The sequence below is a fragment of the Geotrypetes seraphini genome, chromosome 1 (assembly GCF_902459505.1).
Source record: "Geotrypetes seraphini chromosome 1, aGeoSer1.1, whole genome shotgun sequence".
Classification (NCBI taxonomy): Eukaryota; Metazoa; Chordata; class Amphibia; order Gymnophiona; family Dermophiidae; genus Geotrypetes; species Geotrypetes seraphini.
Genome location: NC_047084.1, coordinates 112,349,812 through 112,372,238, shown reverse-complemented (window position 1 = coordinate 112,372,238; position 22,427 = coordinate 112,349,812). Strand labels below are relative to the sequence as shown.

Sequence of the window (22,427 nt, the reverse complement as noted above, 5' to 3'; positions counted from 1 at the left end):
TGATGTATTTAAAACCGTTGAACTGTTGTGAAATGCGCTTTTGTAATATTTCACAGGGAAATTGAAGACAGAAATCCCTGTAGCTGAACTGTTGGCCACCATGAAGAGGTTCAGGAGAGCAGAAATAGTGGAAGAAGAAGAGGTGGGAGGAGACAAAGAGAGAGTCCCCGAAGGGCGTTTGAAAGAGTATCAGGTGTGTAGAAGGAGATCCAGAGTAATAAAATGAATGTCAAGTTTGTCCAATTCTGTATGCTGATAAAGGGGCCTAATCCCATTCATCTGGGCTGGACGCAAGGAAAGAAAATTTGCAGGTAAGATCAATTTTTTTCCTATAAGGCAGCTCAGTGCAAAAAAAATAGAGTAATCCTAGGAGCACAGGTGATGCCATTTATGAAAATGAAGCTGCCAGGGTGGTGTGTGTGGTGCAGTGGTTAGAGCCACAGCCTCAGCACCCTGAGGTTGTGGGTTCAAATCCCACCCTGACCCTGGTGCCCTGGGCAAGTCACTTAATCCCCCATTGCCCCAGGTACATTAGATAGATTATGAATCCACCAGGAAAGACAGGGAAAAATACTTGAATACCTGAATAAATTCATGTAAACCATTCTGAGCTCCCCTGGGAGAACGGTATAGAAAACTGAACAAATAAATGATGTGAAAAGTTTCAGCCTTTGGTAACCAGAGCTGTGTCTGTGTATGGCCGTTTGGAGGAGGATGGGCAGGGGAGGGCTTCAATGGCTGGGAGGGTGTAGATGGGCTGGAGTAAGTCTTAACAGAGATTTCGGCAGTTGGAACCCAAGCACAGTACCGGGTAAAGCTTTGGATTCTCGCCCAGAAATAGCTAAGAAGAAAAAAAAAAAAAAAAAATTTTTTAAATTGAATCAGGTTGGGCAGACTGGATGGACCATTCGGGTCTTTATCTGCCGTCATCTACTATGGTATTGTGACATCATAATGCCTCCTTCCACCAATAAGAGCCAAACTCATCAGTGATGTCACAATGGCTTGATTGTCCTAGACTTGGTTCACTTTTGCTACATTTTGATATTTAGATTGGCGTAGTGGTTAAAGCTACAGCCTTAGCACCCTGGGGTTATGGGTTCAAATCCCACACTGCTCCTTGTGACCCTGGGCAAGTCACTTAATCCCCCATTGCCCCAGGTACATTAGATAGAGTGTGAGCCCACCAGGACAGACAGGGAAAAAGGCTTGAGCACCTGAATATAAACCACTTAGGTTATAAGTGGTAAATCAATGCTAAAAATAAATAAAAACGAGATTGTTCCTGTCCCTCACTGCAGGGGGAGTAGTGAGGAAGGGGAGGGGTGCCCTGCTATTTCAAACAAGGTGTCGGGGGATGGTGCTATTTTTTAAAGAAGCAGTGCAACATTGGACCTTTCTGGTATTGTCAGGGGGTGGAGGCAAGGGAAAAGAGGGCTTTATAACATATTACGTGTAGAGCACCGAGAAGATGAGTTGCTAAGGGGCTCTCAAAATGGACTCTTTAAAAATAAAGCACATTACCTTGGCTAGGAATAAGGGATGTTTCCAGTCACAACAACATTAAGAAAATTACTGGGGGAATGCTTACAAATTATACAAAACACTGCCGTTAAGCTTATTTATAAAGGCAAAAAATCTGATCATGTCACTCCCTTTCTGATTAAATCTCATTGGCCAATCAGACCTTAGACTTAGTGGGGATGGGCGGACCCGCTATGCCTAAGGCCTGATTGGTCCAGGCTTCTAGAGCCTGGGCCAATCAGGCCTTAGGCTTCGGCGGGATGGGCCGTGAAGGGGCGGGCCCGCTTCATTTCGACGAGGCGTGCCTGCTGGCTCAAGACGTGCAAGACCCATCTAAGAACAGGTTTGGTGGAGTGGAGGTTTGGGGGTTGTTAGCGCCGGGGGGGGGTGCGTCTTCGGGCAGGAGGGATTGGACACCCTCCTGCCAGCGAAAGATATTGTCGGGGGGGGGGAGATCGGTTATGTCGGGGAGGGGCGGTCGGTAGTGTCGGGGGGCGGTCGGTAGTGTGGGGGGGTGCGTCTTCGGGCAGAGGGTTTGGGCACCCTCCTGGTCAGGGGGCCGCGGCCCGCTATACTTATAGCGGCAGAGAGATCCCTTGCCGCGATAAGTGTAGCGGGCCGTGTCTAATCTAACCCGTTTCTCTAACCCGCATCTGTAACATGGACGCCGGTTACAGAATCGGGGTTTAGTTTAGGCCGATTCTGAATAGGACGCCTCTCCCGGGCGTCCTATTCAGAATCAGGGCCTAGGTGTCTTGCGGGCCTCGCCTTCAATATAGGCGGCCTGCCTGGGGAGCATTTTTTTTTTTTTAAACGTGCATCCCGATTGGCTGATTAGACAGCTGTAGGACGCCTACAGCTGCCTAAAATCGGGACGCACTTTTAGAGAATCAGGCCCTCGGTGTTCAGGTCCTGTGGACTAGACTAGAATCTCACAACAGTTTTCCAGTACATCTGCTACTTTACCCTGAGTTAGTAAATAAGGCCCAGATTCTCTAAATGGCTCCGTTTTGTTTTAGTGTCAATCTTTTTATTGAAGAAAACATGTCTGACAAAATACCAGCAGGAACCAAAACAAGATGAAGGGGCCTGGACTCATAGGACCCCACTTCTTGCATAGTAATATACAAAGCTACTGAGAGACATGATGTACTATCAACCCCGTGAAATCCCTTCCCCCCCCCATCAGAACCCGATGGTGCCGTTTTTTTAAGCGACAGTAGGCATCCAGGTTCAGTGAAAAACGCCAGTTAAACGACGTTTTAAACTGATTTTCAAGGTGCCTACGGGGGACACGATTCACATCAAAGGTAGGTGCCAGAAATATAGGCCTGGAAAACCCTGGCGTACATTTCCAGAGCCTACCTTTTGCGCAATTCTCTAACTGGTGCTGTTGTGTGATTGATACGTGATCAGCGGCCGCTTTTAAGATGGCCACTGATAACGGCGCTGGTTAGAGAATCAGGGACTAAGGGCCTAAGTTTGTAGTTTCAAAAATGAAAGATGAAGTGACCTGCCTGGCTGGACAAAAATTTGGTAACCTTAGCCCTCCTCATCTTCCTGCGACCCCTTGGGTATTTTTATTTAGCCATTGGTTACACTTTGTCTTCCTCTCACTCCCTTCCCCTGCAGTATTTTTACCTTAAGCAGCCTCAAAAGGATCCCCACAGGCTTGCTCCGGAACCTTCCCTCTGCCAGGCCCCACCGTCTGATGCAACTTCCTGTTTTCATTCGATGTACGATTAAGCTGTGGAATATGTTGCTGAACAACGTGATCGGTGCAGGGTTTAAAATTTTCTGGGAAAAAAGTTTATAAACAATTATGAACCAGATTGTCTTGCAGAAAGCCACCACTTATTACAGATTGCGCAGCATGGAATGGATCTACTCTATTGGATCTGCTCTGTAGTTTCTAGTGACCTGGGCTTGATCATTCTTTCTGTGACCCGGCATGTTTATGCTCTTCGGACTTGTCTATGATGTAGGCGAATAAGGGGCTTTCACAAAACATAGACATCCAAAAGACGGCATAAACCGGCACTTTGACGTTTTACTAGGCAAAACGTCCAAGTGGGCATTTTCAAAACTGACCTTTTTAGACGGCATTCTGGTCGTTTTGTCTCCAGTGTGTCAATAGCTTAAGAGGGTGTGTTAGATGCATATTTTGGGTGGGATTAGGGTGGGTTTGCACTTGGACGATTTACAGTGATAAACATTTTACAAAATGTCCAGGGCACAATTTGGAATTTTGGGACTAGACCTGTTTTTAAAATGAATAAGAAATTTCAGGATATTTGGGAGCCATTAACAAAATACTGTAATGAATGAATATCATTTTTTTCCCTTAAATATGCACGTCCGGGGGGGGTATTTTGGTTTCCTTATGAGGGAAATAATGTGGGGAGGGGGGGTTATTATATGTTTTCTTATGTTTGAAGAAAGTTATTGAATATGGGAGAGGGCGAGATATGGGATCTGAATTAGATTTTAATAGGATATTAAGTGATGTATTTAAGTATAAATTGATAAAAGTTTTTCATTCTCCTTCACTGTGTCTTCTATATTATTTGGTACATCAATGAGATTTAAAAGCCCAATTTCTGCAAATAATAATAAACTTCTATTGATATTGACAGGGGTTGCCATTCAGCAGATTACAGGAAATTGGAAAGATTACACTAAACTAAATTATACTTTTTGGTGGAATTCAGTATGCCATATTTATAAAATGGAAAAGGTGATTGCTTTGCAACAAGGAAATTATCATAAGTTTAAAAAGATTTGGGGGCCATTGATTATTTATTCTAATGATCAGACATCTTAAACACCTTAGTATTAGATAAGATATAGGGGGAGGGATTATGAATGATAATAATTGTTAATTGTTAGTTATTAATATATGGGTGGGTGGGTGGGGTGGGATTCTTTTATATTTATATATTTGGAGGAATATAAATAAGATTGTCAAGTGATTAGTTAAAAATCTTTCTGATTGATTATTATACACTTGTAATATTTGAAAATGAATAAAGATTTATAAAAAAAAAAATAAGTATAAATTGATGTTATATACTGTTGCACTTATTGTAAGTTTAAAAAATGAATAAAGAATATTAAAAATAAAAAATGAATAAGGGCTAAAAAGGTACCCATACTGACAGGGATTGAAATATGCCGTCACACACTCCCCCAGTGGTCACTGACCCCTCCTACCCCCTAAATATATGCATGAAACACTATATATCTATCTCTATGATACTAGGGCCAGGCCCTGTGGAGTAGCCTGGTGGGCAGTGCAGTGGACTGCAGAGAAGGGGACCCAGGCCCATATGCCACCCTAACTAGTGTGAACCCACCAAAAACCCACTGGACTGTCATATAGGTGACACCTGCAAGCATAAGAGCTATTGGGGTGGTAGACAAGTGGGTACAGTAGGTTTGGGGGGCATTTTGGAGAGCTCAGTATATAATGTATGGGGGCTATGGTGCGATGTGTCCCTGGCACCCTTAATGTGAAGTTCACAGCAGTCCCCCCCCCCCCCCCTAGGATAGGGTTACCAGATTTTACAAAAGAAAAATCCGGACCCGAAGACCTGCGCCCAGGCCCACCCAGGCCCGTCCCATTACACCCCAGTTCCGCCCCCAATCCCGCCACAGCCCCACCCCACGCTGCCTGCACAGATACCCTCCTTCCAGACGGCGATTTGTTGGAAGCTTTTTAAAACCCAAAGTGCCGGGTTTTGAAAAGCCGTCCGGACCACTGGATATGTCCTCAAAAGGCGGACAAGTCCGGGAAAATCCGGACATCTTGTAATCCTACCCTAGGATGCCCCACTGCTCTGCTGGCATGTCTGTGTGGCCAGTCCGTTAAAAATACTGGCCCCCCCTCCTACATGCAAATGGCTTGTTTTGGACTTTTTTTTTTTTAATTCTTTATTCATTTTATATTTTACATCAAGTGCGCAGAAAATATCAACAATTAAAATAATACATCACTTGAAAATCCACAAAATCTATTTAAATAAGATTTATCCCCATCCCCCCCACATATTAATATCATATAACATAATATAATAAATTCTATCCTTCCCTTCATATCTAATAATGAAAATCCAAAACCCACCCCCCACCCCATATCAACTTTTATTTTTATTTTATTTTAATAAATTCAAGGATGTGTGGGGGCCATTAATAAACTATTGTAATGAATAATTATCATTTTTCCCTGTTTAACATAAAAGTTTTGGACATTTTTAATTTGGATGGGGGGGGTTTTCCGATAATGGCAAAAAAAAAAAAAAAAGATTAGATGTCCAACTGGACAAAACATCTTTGTGGGCCATTTTCAAAGAAAAAAAAGATAGATTTCTTGTTGGTTCGAAATTTTCTACAGTCCTACTTTTCTATCAGAAATGCCTCACTAATTGTATATTGACGGTGCTGATGTATATTCTGGAGTAAAATTTTATTTATTTATTTAGATTTTTATCCCGTCCTTCCAGTAGCTCAGAACGGTTTACAAGTAAACATTCACAATGGAGTGAATTGGACATACAAGATTATACAGTAGATTTAAATACTTGGACATACGAGACTGTGCAGCAGTGTAAATATAGGGACTATACAGCAAATTAAATATAAGTAGTTTAGTTTAGATACAAGTTATTTGAATATAGGCTGAGAGTGGACTATACAGAAATTTAGGCAGAAGATTAGAATGGAGAAAGAAGGGTAGAGGTGGGGTTTAAGGAGGTTGGGTGTAGACTGAGGGTGACCTTTAGTTGAAGAGGAGGGTCTTTTCCATTTTCCGGAATGTCATTAGTGAGTTCTGTAGTCTGAGTTGAGGGGGGAGTTGGTTCCAGAGTTGGGGAATGAAGTGGCTGTAGGAGTGTTTGCGGGCGGTTTCTGAGAGGAGGGACCTTCCGGGGGGGAATGCATAGGCGTATCTCCTTTTCTGAGCGGAGGGTGCGGGTGGGGATGTAGATGGGTAGCTTGGATTTTATGTAGGAGGGGGGGTGCCATAAATTCTTTTGTGTGCTATTGCCAGGGCCTTGAATGCACAGCGTTGGCTAATTGGGAGCCAGTGTTCAGCGTGGAGTGCTGGGGAGATGGGATCATGGTAGTTGAGGCTGTGTAGGAGGCGGATAGCTGCATTTTGCACCCGTTGGAGGCGCTTGAGATCTTTTTTGGTTATTCCATTAAATAGGGAGTTGCAGTAATCCATTCTGGAGAGGACATAGGCGTAGAGGAGTTGGGCTAGGTGAGGTGTGGAGATGTAGGGTTTGATTAAGGGCTCAGTTTAAACACGAGCTCACCATAAACCTCTTCCTTAGTGCATATATGAAATTCATGCTCTCAAGGACTGCTTTCAAATAATGCTTCCCCTGCAGCAGTCGATAAAAGATCCAGCCGTCACCTCTAAGGCCCGGCAGCCAACATCTCCCCTTGTGTCTTAAATTTACCGATATTCATAGACCTTCAGCTAAGCTCTGCTCTAATTCTCTCTGCCTTTTCTCTACAGATGTTCGATTCTGAACCACGGTACCCCTGTGAAGCTGGAATGGCAATCTGCAACAGGAACAAGAATCGCTACATAAACATTGTTCCTTGTAAGCAGGATCACACACTATCCTCCTTTTCCAATAGTTAAAATGAGCTAAAACCAAGAGGGAGGATTTTTCTACACCCCTAAGAACATAAGACTGGCCGTTGCTGGATCAGACCAGTGCCCAGCAGTCCCTTAGGTCAAAGACCAGCGCCCTAACTAAGTCTAGCCTCACCTGCGTACGTTCTGGTTCAACAGGAACTTTGCCTACTCTGCTTGTGGATGTGTATTTATTAGGTTTTGCTCACACCTTTTCAGCTCAAGTACACATCTCCTGTCTTAGGAAATGCACAGATTAGTGACACTCAGACTCTTCAGCGATTCTTAAAACCTGGGTGGCCAAATCCTTTTGAGTATAGATGGGCAGCTCACACAGTGGCATTCCTACATCCCTTTAACGTAGGGTTACCATATTTTTCTCCAGGAAACCCTGGATACATGACTCTGCCCTGTTCCTTCTCCAACCCCATCCCTTTCTGCCCCAGCCCTGTCCAGTTCCTCCCCCCAGCCCCACCCTCACGAAGCCTCCTCTCTTCTTCTGGACGAGCTCCAGACGCATCTGGAGGGCCTGGAGCGTGCGTGACTTCATCTGCACACATGAAGGCCCTCCAGACACAGCTGGAGCTCGTCGGGGCTTTCCAAAAACCCAGACAAATGGCGGGCTTTGGAAAGTCCGTCCAGGAGCCCAGACAGTCATGTTTTCCTGGACTTGTGATAATCTTCCTTTAATGGGGCAAAGAGAGAGAGTTTGGGCCAAATTCTCCAAATGACATCCCCAAATTAGGCAGCGTTAGGCATCCTACTTCCGTCTAACGAACCAATCAGGATGTACGTCTTTTTTACTGTTCTTGGGCACACCTATGGATGCCTAAGGCTGTGCTGGACGTGGCCTTAGGCCTCCATAGCTGTGAGACTGGCACCTTAAATGAAGGCCTTTAAAATGGTGGCCTACATTTAAGGCACCTATGTTAAAAAATATGACATGATTCTGGACGCAGCGCCTGCAGGTGACTGACACACAGCAAGTTCTGCAACCAGAATCAAGCCCTTTGGGTCTCATCAAAAGCTTAGAGGGAATACTTGTCACGGGCATATGTAGATGCAAAATGCAGCTGCATTTCCACTGCATGGACTTTGTAGGTAATTTTCAAAGAGTGAAAGACAATAGCTTCTGTCTGAAAATATACAGTACTCCCCCGAAATTTGCAGGGGTTTCGTTCCAGGAACCCTCGTGAATCTTGAAAAACTGTGAATACGGTTTTTCATGGGGGGGAGACTGGAGAGGGCAGCGGGAGAGGCAGGAGAGTGCAGCGAGTGAAGGAAATCATTTGCAGTAGGCTCCGACCGCCTCTTCCTGCACTAAAGTCGGGCCTTACCAATCAGGAGTGCGGTCGCGGTCAGAAAATGACCGCGAATGACTGGGATCGTGAACCATCGATCGCGAATGACCAGGGGAACACTGTAATATCCCTTAAAGAAATAATTCTAGAGTCATTCCTGCATGCACATGGTCACATATGCATGTAAACGAGCACGTATAGAGTACCATCTGCGTAAAAGTACACTCTTCGGCATCATTAGTCCTAGATAAGAGGTCTGATTCTCCAATCTAACGTAATGTCATCAATCAAAACTTATCATTTTGATAAATTCCTGTGACTCCACTTCTGCCTTGATGTACTTCTAAAACGCTTCCAGGAAAAACTTGATTAATCTTACCATGCTAATGTCATTTTGACAGTTTTTTTGTAATATTGCTGTTCTATATGCAGTCTTTTCCTCTGTAAACCGCTCTGAACTGTTTATGGTATTGCGGTATATAAAAATAAGGCTATTATTATTATTATTAGGGCCCCTTTTACAAAGCCACGGTAGCAATGCTGCGGCAGTAAAAGCACCGAAGCGCATTCAGTTCCTAAGGGCTTTGGTGCATTTATCGCGCCAGCATCGCTACCGCAACTTTGTAAAAGGGGCCCTTAGTCAGGATTTTCCAGGCCTCTTCCATCCCTAATTTCTTTAGCCTTTCCATCCAAGTTTCAAGTTTGATAAAAATTTCATATACCGCCTATCAACTTCTAAGCGGTTTGTACAAAATAAAAACAGACAAATAGGGGAAACGTACATTGTATCGTACAAGATTTAAGAACATAAGAATAGCCATCAAGCCCAATAGCCCGTTCTCACAGTGGCCAATCCAGGTCCCTAGTACCTGGCCAAAACCCAAGGTGTAGCAATATTCCATGCTACCAATACAATCTTGTATTGCCAATTATTGGCCACAGAAACATTTATTAGTGGGTTGACTATTATTATTTGAAAGCACAAGATGTACGCTTGTGATGGTGCTAAAGAGACTTGAGATAGAGCCTCCTACTTAGGTTTTCCTGAGTCCCGATAGCTTTTACTTTTACACCGAGGGTACATCTACAAAACGTTTAATATTTTAGCTTAAGAGATAGGGGTTAAACAGTAGGTAAAGACCTGAATGGTCCACCCAGTCTGCCCTGTAATCACAATTTCACGATTCAATTAAAATGTCTTTTTCCTTTGTTATTTCTGGGCCAAAGACCTTGGAAGTCCTTAGGTTCCAACTACCGGAGCCGTCGTTGAAGTTCACTCCAGCCTATCTCAAACCATCTCCTTTGCTAGATTTGGACTATGAACGTTTGCCCACTCATATTCTTATTAGAGTTCCTCTGTGTCCATCCCAAGCTTTTTTGAATTCTGTCACTGTTTTCCTCTCCACCACCTCCCTCGGGAGAGCATCCCGGGCATCCACCACCCTCTCCGTGAAGAAGAATTTCCTAACGTTACTACTAAGTCTACCACCCCTCAACCTCAAATTATGTCCTCTACTTTTACCAACTAGTTTTAGCTGGTAGCATACAACTGGATATTTAGTTCTGGTGCCTGGACATAGCCGGGCATTAAATATCCAGAGAATACTGTCAGTGGTGGACCACCACCAGCTAAAAACACTGAGCCCCGTCGGCTATATACTAAACCAGAACATGTCCACAGTGACACCGGAAATCCTTCTCCTGAGTGGTAGAACAAGCCACATTAATTAGCAGATGTAATTTTCAGTGAGTGCTTTCGGTGACATCATTTTGAATGCTTTGAAGATGGACATAAAGTTGATTTCTGGTGTGCACAGGCTGCGAGAAAATGATCCGGAGTAACTGAGATGGCTTCCGAATATCACCCACCCACAGGTTCTCCTTGTAAATGTGTTCTCTAAGTCAGTCATGAGTGACCGTAACCGAATGGAGATTTATGTAGAAAGATCCTGTGATACACAGTGTAAAGAGAATGGCCGAAATGTCCCACGAACACACAAAGCTCAAGCGATGCTGAAACATTATTTATACAATTGGTAAATTAGACTGGGATGAACTGGCCAAGTATTTTTCTGTAATGGATTCTTTGGCCCTTCAGGAGTTGATGAGACTTAGATGGTGGCATTTTTATGATGACTCCTGTACATATTAAACTTTGTGGTAACCTGATGTTTCTTCTGTTTGTTTCATATTACTCTTAACAGTGCCCTACTGAGTCATTTAACTAAGCCTAAAGGATCCAGTGAACAAGAGGTCACATGTCCACTGCTTCCCAGGGGTGTCTTTATACACTTCTCCCTCCGTATTCGCGGTGATTGGGGCTGGACTGAACCGTGAATAAGTTTCAGTCTTCCCTGCCCTGCCTGCGGCCTCCTTCAAATTGAGCCCGGCGCCGCCATGACGGGTCCTCCTCAACAGCTGAGAGAGAGGGGGGATGGTAGGCAGGAGGAGCCAGGGGGTACCTCTTCCCTGGCCAGGGGAAGCCATATTCACGCTTTATCCACCAGTTCCCGCACTTTCCACATATTTAGCATGTCGGCAGCTTCCCTACAATGGGAACAGACTGGCTTTGGCTGGTCCCTACGCAGCCTCTGGAACTGGACAGGAGCGCTGAGGGGAGGCAACCCACCACGGATTTCCTCTCCCACTCCCGGGAATCCCGACAGAGCAGCCGCGGCCTCACACTCCTGCCTCCAAAGCCGCTGCAAGTCCAGTCGCTCAGGCAGAGAGTCGCAGCATGCATATTATCCCAGGACAAGCAGGCAGCATATTCTTAACACATGGGTGACGTCACCGACGGAGCCCTCGGTACGGACCTTTTAACTAGAAGTTTCTAGTTGGCCGCACCGCGCGTGCGCGAGTGCCTTCCCGCCCGACGGAGGAGTGCGTGGTCCCCAGTTTTCTTCGTTTCCGCGGAGCGAAGAAGACGCGTGTATTTTTTCAACGGCCGTTGAAATCACTTTTTGCCTTCCCGCTCGCGCTTTTGTTATATTTTTTTCTTCCTCTACCTTCGGGTTTCCTTTTTCTTTCAATTGCAAAAAAAAAAAAAAAAAAAAAAAACTTTGATTTTTATTGTTTCTTTCGTTTTTGCCCCGGCGGGGCCTGTTGCCATTATACAGGCCTCGGACTTCGATTTTGCGGAGGCTATCTTCCCCTTCATGCCCCCGCAGGTCGGTTTTAAGAAGTGCCAGCGGTGTGCACGCCCGATCTCCGTTTCTGACCCACACAATTGGTGTCTGCAGTGCCTGGGTCCGGAGCATCGGGCAGATTCCTGCACCCGCTGTGCCACTTTACAAAAACGTACTCTTAAAAACCGAAGAATCCAGCAAACCCTGCTCTTCGGCTCCGAGTCGGCGATGGATTCATCACCCTCAGCGGCGGTACCGCAGAAATCGGCACCGTCCAGCTCGACACCGACCGATCCCGCATCGGCGCCACTGGCGCCAGGTAAGCCGGCTAAGAAGCCTTCCTCTTCCCTCGAGCGCCCTCCAGCTACGGTGACGACACCGTCCATACCGGCATCGCACCGGTCCCGTAAACGCTCCGCCCCGATAACGGTGAGTGCCTCGTCATCGGCCTCCTCATCGCCGGGGCGTGGAGCGGCATCCAAGGAACCGAAGAAAAAGAAAGCGGTTCCGATGCCACCCCTGGATGACCGTATCTCGGCCATCCTACAAACTCAGCTTCAGGAGCAGTTGAAGAAACAGCTTGAACAACTGCTACCCTCTATCCTGGCACCGCTCCTTCCGGTACCAGACCGGCCCGAGCCCCGCACCGAGCCCCCGGTGTCCACTCCTTCGGTACCGGTTAACACCTCGATGCCGATCCTTTCGGCACAACAACTTCCTGATGATCCTGTGGTTCATTCTCGAACCACAGTGGATCCTGCTCGGCACCAGGCGGTACGGCACTCTTCTCGGGACCGAGAACGACGCCGATCGTCCTCCCCTGGTGCCGTTTCGGTGCGCTCTGGTAAATCTTTGTCCAAAACTCACCACACCGCACCCTCCACCCCGGTGTCCCGACACGCACCAGAGGTCAGGGATCCGGATTTATGGGAGGAGACTCCTCTCGGTACCGAGGAGGATCCCTCCTCATCTGATGAGGAACCATCGGCGCCTGATGCCTCCTCTAAACCTGAGCAGTCCTCTTTTTCTAAATTTCTGAGGGAAATGTCTGCTGCTCTGTCACTTCCCCTTGAATCTGACTCCAAAAAGTCCCAAGCCTTTTTAGAAGCCTTAGACTTTGAGCAACCTCCTAAAGAGTTCCTCAAACTTCCCGTACATGACATCTTACGGGAGACATTCTACAAAAATTTGGAAAATCCCCTCACGGTACCGGGAGCTCCCCGTAAACTGGACAACCTTTACCGTGTCATCCCTATTCCAGGATTCGACAAATCTCAATTGCCCCATGAGTCCCTTCTGGTGGAATCCACCTTAAAAAAGACTCAGGGCTCCAGTGTCTATGCCTCTACTCCTCCTGGCAGAGAAGGTAAGACCATGGACAAGTTTGGCAAGAGACTTTACCAAAATGCCATGCTTGCCAACAGGGCAAACAACTATTCCTTCCATTTTTCCTTTTATCTCAAACACTTGGTCCAACAGCTGTCTGCCCTCCAGAAGTACCTTCCTGAGCGCAAGGTCCCGCTATTCCAGCAGCACATATCTGGCCTTCTCCAAATGCGCAAGTATATGGTCCGCTCGATCTACGACTCCTTCGAGCTCACCTCTCGGGCCTCTGCCATGGCTGTAGCCATGCGTCGCTTGGCCTGGCTCAGAGTCTCCGACCTGGACATCAACCACCAGGACCGCCTGGCCAACGCCCCCTGTCTCGGGGATGAGCTTTTTGGAGAGTCACTGGATTCCACCACCCAGAAACTCTCCGCCCATGAGACTAGGTGGGACACCCTAATCAAGCCGAAAAAGAAGGCTCCACCTGCTCGACCCTATCGGCCTCAATCATCCTACCAGCGGAGGTTCTCAGCCAGGCCACTCAATCCGCCTCCCCAACAATCTCGGCGACCCCGTCAACAGCAGCACCATGCCCAGGCTCGGTCTCAGGCCACCCAACCCTCCAAGCCTCCTCAGCCTGCTAAACAATCTCAGCCCTTTTGACTCTTCTCTCCAGGGCATAGCCAGTCATCCACCCTCGCTACCTCTTCCACAGCCTATCGGGGGTCGTCTCACCATTTTCTCAAGCCGTTGGGAAGTCATCACGTCGGACCAGTGGGTCCTCAACATCATCCGCCACGGCTACTCTCTCAACTTCCAGACTCTGCCTCCGGACAACCTTCCCGTAGAGTCTGCTTCAAACTCATCTCAAACCCCCCTCCTCCTGAGGGAGGTTCAATCCCTCCTCCTTCTCAATGCCATCGAAGAAGTACCTCCAGATCAAAGGGGGCAGGGATTCTACTCCCGCTACTTCCTGGTACCCAAAAAGACGGGAGACCTCCGTCCCATTCTCGATCTAAGGGACCTCAACAAGTGTCTGGTCAAGGAGAAGTTCAGAATGCTCTCCCTTGCCACACTCTATCCTCTTCTTTCTCAACACGACTGGCTATGTTCCCTGGACCTCAAAGAGGCCTACACTCACATCTCCATCAATCCACATTCTCGCCGCTACCTGCGATTCCAGGTACTGCACCACCACTATCAGTACAAGGTGCTACCGTTCGGCCTCGCCTCCTCACCCAGGGTCTTCACCAAGTGCCTCATAGTGGTAGCGGCCTTCCTCAGGTCTCACAACCTCCAGGTGTTCCCCTATTTGGACGATTGGTTGGTGAAAGCACCTACGTCTCCACTTGTGCTACAGGCTACTCATCACACCATCTCTCTCCTCCACCTCCTGGGGTTCGAGATCAACTACCCCAAGTCGCATCTGCTTCCCACCCAGCGACTTCAATTCATTGGAGCAGTTCTGGACACCACGCTAATGAGGGCTTTTCTCCCCTCCGATCGCAAGCAGACCCTGCTCCATCTCTGCCGTCAGGTACTCTTGCATCCCTCCATTCCTGCTCGACAGATGATGGTCCTCCTGGGTCACATGGCCTCGACAGTGCATGTCCTTCCTCTGGCTCGTCTCCACCTTCGTACACCTCAGTGGACGCTCGCCAACCAGTGGTCACAGACTACGGATCTTCTTTCTCATCCCATCTCTGTGACATCATCTCTTCAGCAATCTCTCCAATGGTGGTTGAACTCCTCAAATCTTTCCAGGGGTCTACTTTTCCATCTGCCCCCCCACTCTATGATCATCACCACAGATGCGTCCCCCTACGCGTGGGGAGCTCACCTGGGAGATCTACGCACCCAGGGACTTTGGACCCCACAGGAGCGTCGTCATCACATCAATTTCCTGGAACTCAGAGCCATTTTCTACGCCCTCAAGGCTTTCCAGCATCTTCTCTGTCCTCAAGTCCTCCTCCTATGCACAGACAATCAAGTCGCCATGTACTACATAAACAAGCAAGGCGGCACCGGATCTCGCCCCCTTTGTCTGGAGGCTCTGCGCATCTGGACCTGGGCCACGGACCGCAATCTCTTTCTCAGGGCGGTCTACATCCAGGGCGAACAGAACTCTCTGGCCGACAATCTCAGCCGCATCCTTCAACCTCACGAGTGGACGTTGGACCCTCCGACTCTACTCTCCATCTTTGCTCGATGGGGCACTCCGCAGGTGGACCTCTTTGCAGCACCTCACAACCATCAGCTGCCCCAATTCTGTTCCAGACTCTTCTCTCCTCACCGTCTGGCCCCGGATGCATTCCTGCTCGACTGGAGGGATCGGTTCCTCTATGCCTTCCCTCCACTTCCTTTGATGTTGCGGACCTTGTCCAAACTCCGCAAGGACAATGCCACCATGATCCTCATCGCCCCTCGGTGGCCTCGTCAACACTGGTTCTCCCTTCTGCTTCAACTCAGCTCCAGGGAGCCCATTCCTCTTCCTGTGTTTCCTACTCTACTTACACAGCAGAATCAGTCTCTACTACATCCCAACCTGTCTTCCCTCCACCTGACAGCTTGGTTTCTCTCGGGCTGACCTCTCCGGAGAATCTATCTCAACCGGTCCGCCTCATTTTGGACGCCTCCAGGAAACCGACCACTCTTCAATGTTACCATCAGAAGTGGACCAGATTCTCCTCGTGGTGTCTCCGGCATCATCAAGAACCCACCTCTTTGGCGGTGGAAACTGTCTTGGACTATTTGCTCTCGCTGTCCAACGCTGGCCTCAAAACCACTTCCATCAGAGTCCACCTCAGTGCCATCACTGCGTTTCACGAGCCTATTCTCGGAAAACCCCTCACGGCTCATCCGCTGGTTTCAAGATTTATGAGAGGGCTCTTCAACATCAAACCGCCTCTCAAGCCTCCTCCCGTCGTCTGGGACCTGAATGTGGTTCTCTCTGCCCTTATGAAACCTCCGTTTGAGCCTCTTGCCACAACTTCATTCAGGCTTCTTACCTGGAAGGTGCTTTTCCTAATTGCCATCACCTCTGCCAGGAGGGTTAGCGAACTGCATGCACTGGTTGCCGACCCACCGTTCACCGTTTTTCACCATGACAAGGTTGTTCTGCGTACCCACCCTAAATTCCTTCCCAAGGTGGTCTCAGCTTTTCACCTCAACCAGTCCATTGTGCTTCCCGTCTTCTTTCCTAAGCCTCACTCGCATCCTGGAGAACAGGCGTTGCACACGCTGGATTGTAAGCGTGCCCTTGCTTACTACCTTGATCGTACCAGAGCTCACCGAACATCCCCCCAGCTCTTTTTGTCTTTCGATCCCAACCGTTTGGGCCGTCCTGTCTCCAAACGGACACTTTCAAATTGGCTTGCTGCCTGTATTGCCTTCTGTTATGCTCGGGCCGGTCTCTCACTGGAAGGATCTGTCACGGCCCACAGAGTCCGAGCTATGGCTGCTTCTGTGGCTTTCCTCCGTTCCACGCCCATCGAGGAAATCTGCAAGGCGGCCACTTGGTCCTCAGTTCACACGTTCACTACTCACTACTGTCTGGATGCATTCTCCAGACGGGATGGACACTTCGGCCAATCTGTGTTACAAAATTTATTTTCCTAATGGCCAACCATCCCTCCTCCCTCTTTGTTAGCTTGGAGGTCACCCATGTGTTAAGAATATGCTGCCTGCTTGTCCTGGGATAAAGCACAGTTACTTACCGTAACAGGTGTTATCCAGGGACAGCAGGCAGATATTCTTAAGTCCCACCCACCTCCCCGGGTTGGCTTCTTAGCTGGCTTATCCTAACTGGGGACCACGCACTCCTCCGTCGGGCGGGAAGGCACTCGCGCACGCGCGGTGCGGCCAACTAGAAACTTCTAGTTAAAAGGTCCGTACCGAGGGCTCCGTCGGTGACGTCACCCATGTGTTAAGAATATCTGCCTGCTGTCCCTGGATAACACCTGTTACGGTAAGTAACTGTGCTTTATGGCACTATGCGTGGGAAGGCACGTCTTCTCCCAGGGCAGCCCTGGGAGTTGTAGTTCGTGGGGATGGGAGTGAGGACTTTGCTTCCTGGTTTTTCAGTTTAGTCCTGGAAAAACAGCAAATAATTGAAATCGCAAGTGCAGAAACCGTGAATACGGAGGGAGAAGTTTAGAGATGAAGGAAAGGTATTGGGAATTAAGTGCAATATAGTAGAAGATCTTGGCTCAAAATCAACTTTTCTAGCACAAGTAGAATGGATACAAGACTAGGGGACACTCGATAAAGTTACAGGGAAATACTTTTAAAACCAATAGGAGGAAATTTTTTTTCACTCAGAGAATAGTTAAGCTCTGGAACGTGTTGCCAGAGGATGTGGTAAGAGCAGATAGCGTAGCTGGTTTTAAGAAAGGTTTGGACAAGTTCCTGGATGAAAAGTCCATAGTCTGTTATTGAGAAAGACATGGGGGAAGCCTCTGCTTGCCCTGTATTGGTAGCATGGAATGTTGCTAGTCTTTGGGTTTTGGCCAAGTACTAGGGACCTGGATTGGCCACCGTGAGAATGGGCTACTGGGCTTGATGGACCATTGGTCTGACACAGTAAGTGTATTCTTCTGTTCTTAGTTAAGCTCTGGAACGCATTGCCAGAGGTTGTGGTAAGAGTGGATAGTGTAGCTGGTTTTAAGAAAGGTTTGGACAAGTTTCTGGAGGAAAAGTCCATAAACTGCTCTTGAGACAGACATGGGGGAAGCCACTTACCCTGGATCGGTGGCATGGAATGCTGCTACTATTTGGGTTTTTGCCAGGTACTTGTGACTAGGATGGCCTCCGCAAAGACAGGATATTGGACTAGATGGACCATTGGTCTGACCCAGTAAGGCTATTCTTATGTTCTTAAGTAATATAATGTAAAATGTGAACGATCGATAGGGTCTGGCCCTCTAAACGTGCATCTTTCCTTGCGGTAATAGGTTCCTGCCCCTTCCTTTCTTTCAGATGATCACTCACGAGTCACACTGCATTCCAGCTCACCAGAGGCGGACTACATCAATGCCAGCTACATAGATGTAAGTACCTGAGCCAGACTGTCACACGCTGCAGACTCTCAGACAGTAACATCCTTCCATCTCCATTGTAAGACAGACCCAGGAGGGAGGGAAGGTACTCAAGGGAGTCTGGGCGGAGGGAAGGAAAGGAGAGAGGGAGAAAACTGGGCAAAGTGGAAATTTTGGCTTCACTGAAAACACATGGTAAGTTTTTAAAACAAGCTAAATGTGAAAATATCATAAATTCACCAAAAGACATTCAATCACTCCATGTCAGAGAAAGGGACAGACCAACTATTATCGTTCCCCCAATATATCATTCAGGTAAATGGAGAAAAAAAGACCTCAGTATCTCCAGGGATATATAGCAACACTCCTGGGTTTATCTATTTCAGCTTCAAAGCTGCAATAGGAAATACATCCCTGGTCTTAAAAAAAACAACTCCATTACCAGTTCCTTCAATAATAATGCATTTAAATTAGGTTCATTTACAAACTTCAAATACTTCATAGAGTTTAATTAAGCACTTATCTGCAGAAGTGTCCCATCTCCAACAGCAAAAAGTTCATAGCAGGAAACCCAAAACAATCAGTGTAGATACATATTCTCTCCCAGGTTTACTGATATGAATATGTATAAACCAACGATATGTATAATAGTAGGTTTCTCCCTTTCTCTGACATGGAGTGAATGAATGTCTTTTGGTGAATTTATGAAGTTTTTAAAATAACCACACACAACACACATACACGGCTCTAGGTAGAACGCAATATCTTCATCTTTTAAATGAGATTTCTCCTTTCTTGACCAAGATATCCCCACCCATGCCATTATAGACCTGTCATCAGTATTCCGTTATTTACGAAGCTATTGGAAGGATTAGTTAACTCGGAATTGGTAAAATACTTGGAAAAATTTGATATTCTTCAGGTTTCTCAATCTGGATTTCATTCAGGATTTAGCACTGAAACTGGAATTGCTTCATTGATGGACCGTCTTCATGGGCTGTTTAGTGTAGGATCCAGGGTACTAATACTTCAGCTGGATTTGAGCAATGCATTTGATCTAGTTGACCCTGAGATCTTGTTGGGTATTTCGGGAAATGTTAGAAAATGGTTTCAGGGTTTTTTGAAAAATAGATCCTATCAAGTATATAGTGCTGGTAAATATTCTTTTTCTTGGAGTAATCCTTGCGGGGTCCCACAAGGCTCTCCATTATCACCAACATTGTTTAACATTTGCCTAGTTGCGTTGGGTAATTTATTACAAAATCTGAAATTTTACATCTATGCCAACGATATTACTATACTTATCCCAATGATGTAATTTACGGCAGATATAAAACATCGGATTTCAGTAATCCTGGCACAAATAGAGAAATGGACCCTTAAATTCAAACTTAAACTTAACCCCGAAAAAACAAAGTACTTTTTAGCTTGTCCTAATGATAATATCAATGAAAATGTACTCCAACTTAATGGACGTAATTTCCCGCTATGTGTTAGATCGTCATCTTACCTTAGACCAGGGGTGTCCAACCTTTTGACTTCCCTGGGCCACACTGGCTGAAAAAAATGTTTCTGGAGCCGCGCAAACGCTGTAGCAAGACGGTAAACACCCAGGGGCAGCAGAGGAAAACACTGCATCGCCCTCGACCGGGGCCGCAGGTTGGATACCCCTGATCAGATGGATTTAATGATAAAGAAATGCTTTGATCTAGCGTCGTTTAGGCTATTGGTTCAGCCTTCAGTCCTGTCTGTCCTGGATTATTGTAATATAATTTATTTGGGATCTCATAAAAAAATTCTTAACAGATTAAGAATAATACAAAACTCAGCAGTTTGTTTGATCTTTGGTCTGAAAAAATGCGACCGTGTCAGCTCTTATTATAGACAACTTCACTGGTTGCCATTCGAGGCAAGAGTTTGGTTTAAATTTGGTTGTACCTGTTTTAAAGTATTTTTTGGTTTAGCTCCAGCTTATCTTGTCTCTCATTTTGAATTTCATAGAACGAACGTGAATACATGCAAATCTTACTGGTTTGCGTTTCCATCACCCAAAGCTTGTCGCTACACACGATTCTTTGATCAAACTTTGGCATTCCAGGCTAGTAAAATGCACACCTGGTGGAGTATCCAAATTCCTTATCATGCTTTCAGAAAAGCACTGAAAACCTACTTGTTTGATAAATTCATATCTTAATTGTTTTAGTATTGTATTTATATGATTCGCTGATTGTCCAGCTTTTCTTGATGTAAACTGTCTAGAACTCACTGGTATGGCCCTCTTTTACAAAGGTGGGCTAACCGCTAACGCATCCATAGGATAACATGCACGCATTAGCGTCTAGCAGGTGTTTCCACGTGGTAATATTTAGCGTGTGCTAAAAAGCTTATCGCACCTTTGTGAAAGAGGGGGAAAGTTTTTTTTTATTATTACTGTATTATTATTATAAAGTCCCTATTCTCCATCCACAGGGATACAAGAAACCAAACTTTTTCATTGCCTGCCAAGGTGAGTGAGATCATACCCAGTCAAGGTAATGTATAAAGCTTTTCAGAATGAGAAGTCAAGAAGGCAAAGGCACACAGGCTTAGGCGTGCTCTGTCCAGCTGCTGGTGCTCTTAGCAGGGATCCACATAGACCAGGGGTGTCCAACCTTTTGGCTTCCCTGGGCCGCACTGGCCAAAAAACATGTTTCTGGGACCACACAAACGCACAAACGCTGCAGCAAGACAGAGGAGGAAGCTGGCAAGACAGTAAACACCCGGGAGCAGCAGAGGAAGACACTGAATCGCCCTCAACCGGGGCTACACAAAATTCTTCATGGGGCTGCATGCGGCCCTTGGGCTGCAGGTTGGACACCCCTGACATAGACAGAAAGGAAGCATTTCATTCAGTTCAATTGCTTTTACTTATTCTATATGGATAACCGAGAGTTTACTCACTTGAGAGAGCCACTCTTGGGTAGAAATGAAATATTTTATTAACCCTGATACATCTATTTTCCGGCTCGGAAATCTGTAAAGGAAAGGTAGTTTTACAAAAAAATGATTAATGCTAAAGAAGGCGAAATTAGGTTCTTACCTGCTAATTTTCTTTCTTTTAAACCTTCCAGGCCGGTACAACACCCCACCCTGTCTGTTGTCATGTTGTTCTTGCAGTTGCTACTTTATTATAGCTGGTCTTGTTTATAGCAGATTTTGCTTTTTCTGCGGGTTCTAGTATTTTTCTAGGGCCGGGAAGATTAAAGAACAGCGGCTGTGGCTCGGCTGGTGTAGCTGGCAAGCTGTGGGGACATTTTGTTGCGGGGGGGTCTCTCCTTTGCATTTTTTTACTGTATTATTGTATTTCGCTGATTGTCCAGCTCTTTTTAGTGTAAACCACCTAGAACTTTTGGTTATGGCAGTATAAAAGAATAAAGTTACTCCTGTTCAGAGTCTTGTTCTCTGTTTATAGTTTATAGTTCTGCTTGGCTATTTGGCAGACTGAAGGAACATAGGGAGGGTCAGCTATTATATGCTATTCCAAAGTTTTGCCTGTCTCCACCTGCTGGTCATGATGAGATATAACCCATCAATAAGCTGATGCTGTACCGGTCTGGCAAGAAATCATTTTTGGCAGAACACCTGAAAAGGTTTTCACAAATATTTAAGTTTGTGAAGCTAATAACTAGAGAATTTGTCCCCGTCCCAGCAGGAACTCAATTTCGCCGTCCCCTCCCTGCCCCATTCCTGTAAGCTCTGCCTTAACTGCACAAGCCTCGAACACTTATAATTTTAAAGCGTTTGAGGCCTGTGCAGATGAGGACAGAGCTTGCAGGAATGGGGCAGGCACAGGAAAAGAACTCACGGGGACGGGAAAACGAGTTCCCGCGGGGACGAGGAAAACTTTGTCCCAGAGTCATTCTCTACTAATAACACAAGAAAATTAACTTTCCAAGAGAATATCACCTAAATTACCATGTGTTCTTAGGGAGATGAGTCTAACATCACGTGTGAGGAGGCCATCTTCACGATCTTGGCTTTTTGTCTCTTTTCCCTTCCATTTGGGACTCAGGCCCTTTACCGAACACGGTGGATGATTTCTGGCAGATGGTCTGGCAGGAGAACTCAACTATCATTGTGATGTTGACTGACTTGGTGGAACAGAATAAGGTAACAAAGCACTCCCGTTAAACACAAAACCAGGGAAAGGTGCAAGTGCACTGGATCTGCTCTCCTCTGCTTCCAAGAAAGAAGATCTGCACTCTATTGGTGCTTCCATGGTATAAGGCAGGGGTGCCCAATACATCAATTGTGATCGACCGGTAGATCGGGAAGGCAATGCAAGTCAATCGCGGAGCCCATCCCGGGCTCCGTGATAGACTCATGTTGCCGTCCCAATCTACCGGGCGATCAGCCTTCTTCTCCCCGACGTCCCCCACCACCCTCCCTCCAGAAGCATCGGACCGACCAGCATTCCGCTCCCCTACGT

The 22,427-nt window shown here is 46.5% G+C and overlaps 1 protein-coding gene across 2 annotated transcripts in view; it reads left to right on the top strand.

Moving 5' to 3' along the window:
• LOC117356528 (receptor-type tyrosine-protein phosphatase alpha-like) overlaps positions 1-22,427 on the top strand; it is a 153,021-nt gene that overhangs the window by 75,035 nt on the left and 55,559 nt on the right. For both annotated transcript variants that reach the window (XM_033935862.1, XM_033935855.1), the window contains 5 exons: positions 57-193; positions 7,046-7,133; positions 17,901-17,971; positions 20,429-20,465; positions 22,011-22,108. In XM_033935862.1, the coding sequence (XP_033791753.1) occupies positions 57-193; positions 7,046-7,133; positions 17,901-17,971; positions 20,429-20,465; positions 22,011-22,108 (431 nt within the window). The remainder of the gene's footprint in view (positions 1-56; positions 194-7,045; positions 7,134-17,900; positions 17,972-20,428; positions 20,466-22,010; positions 22,109-22,427) is intronic.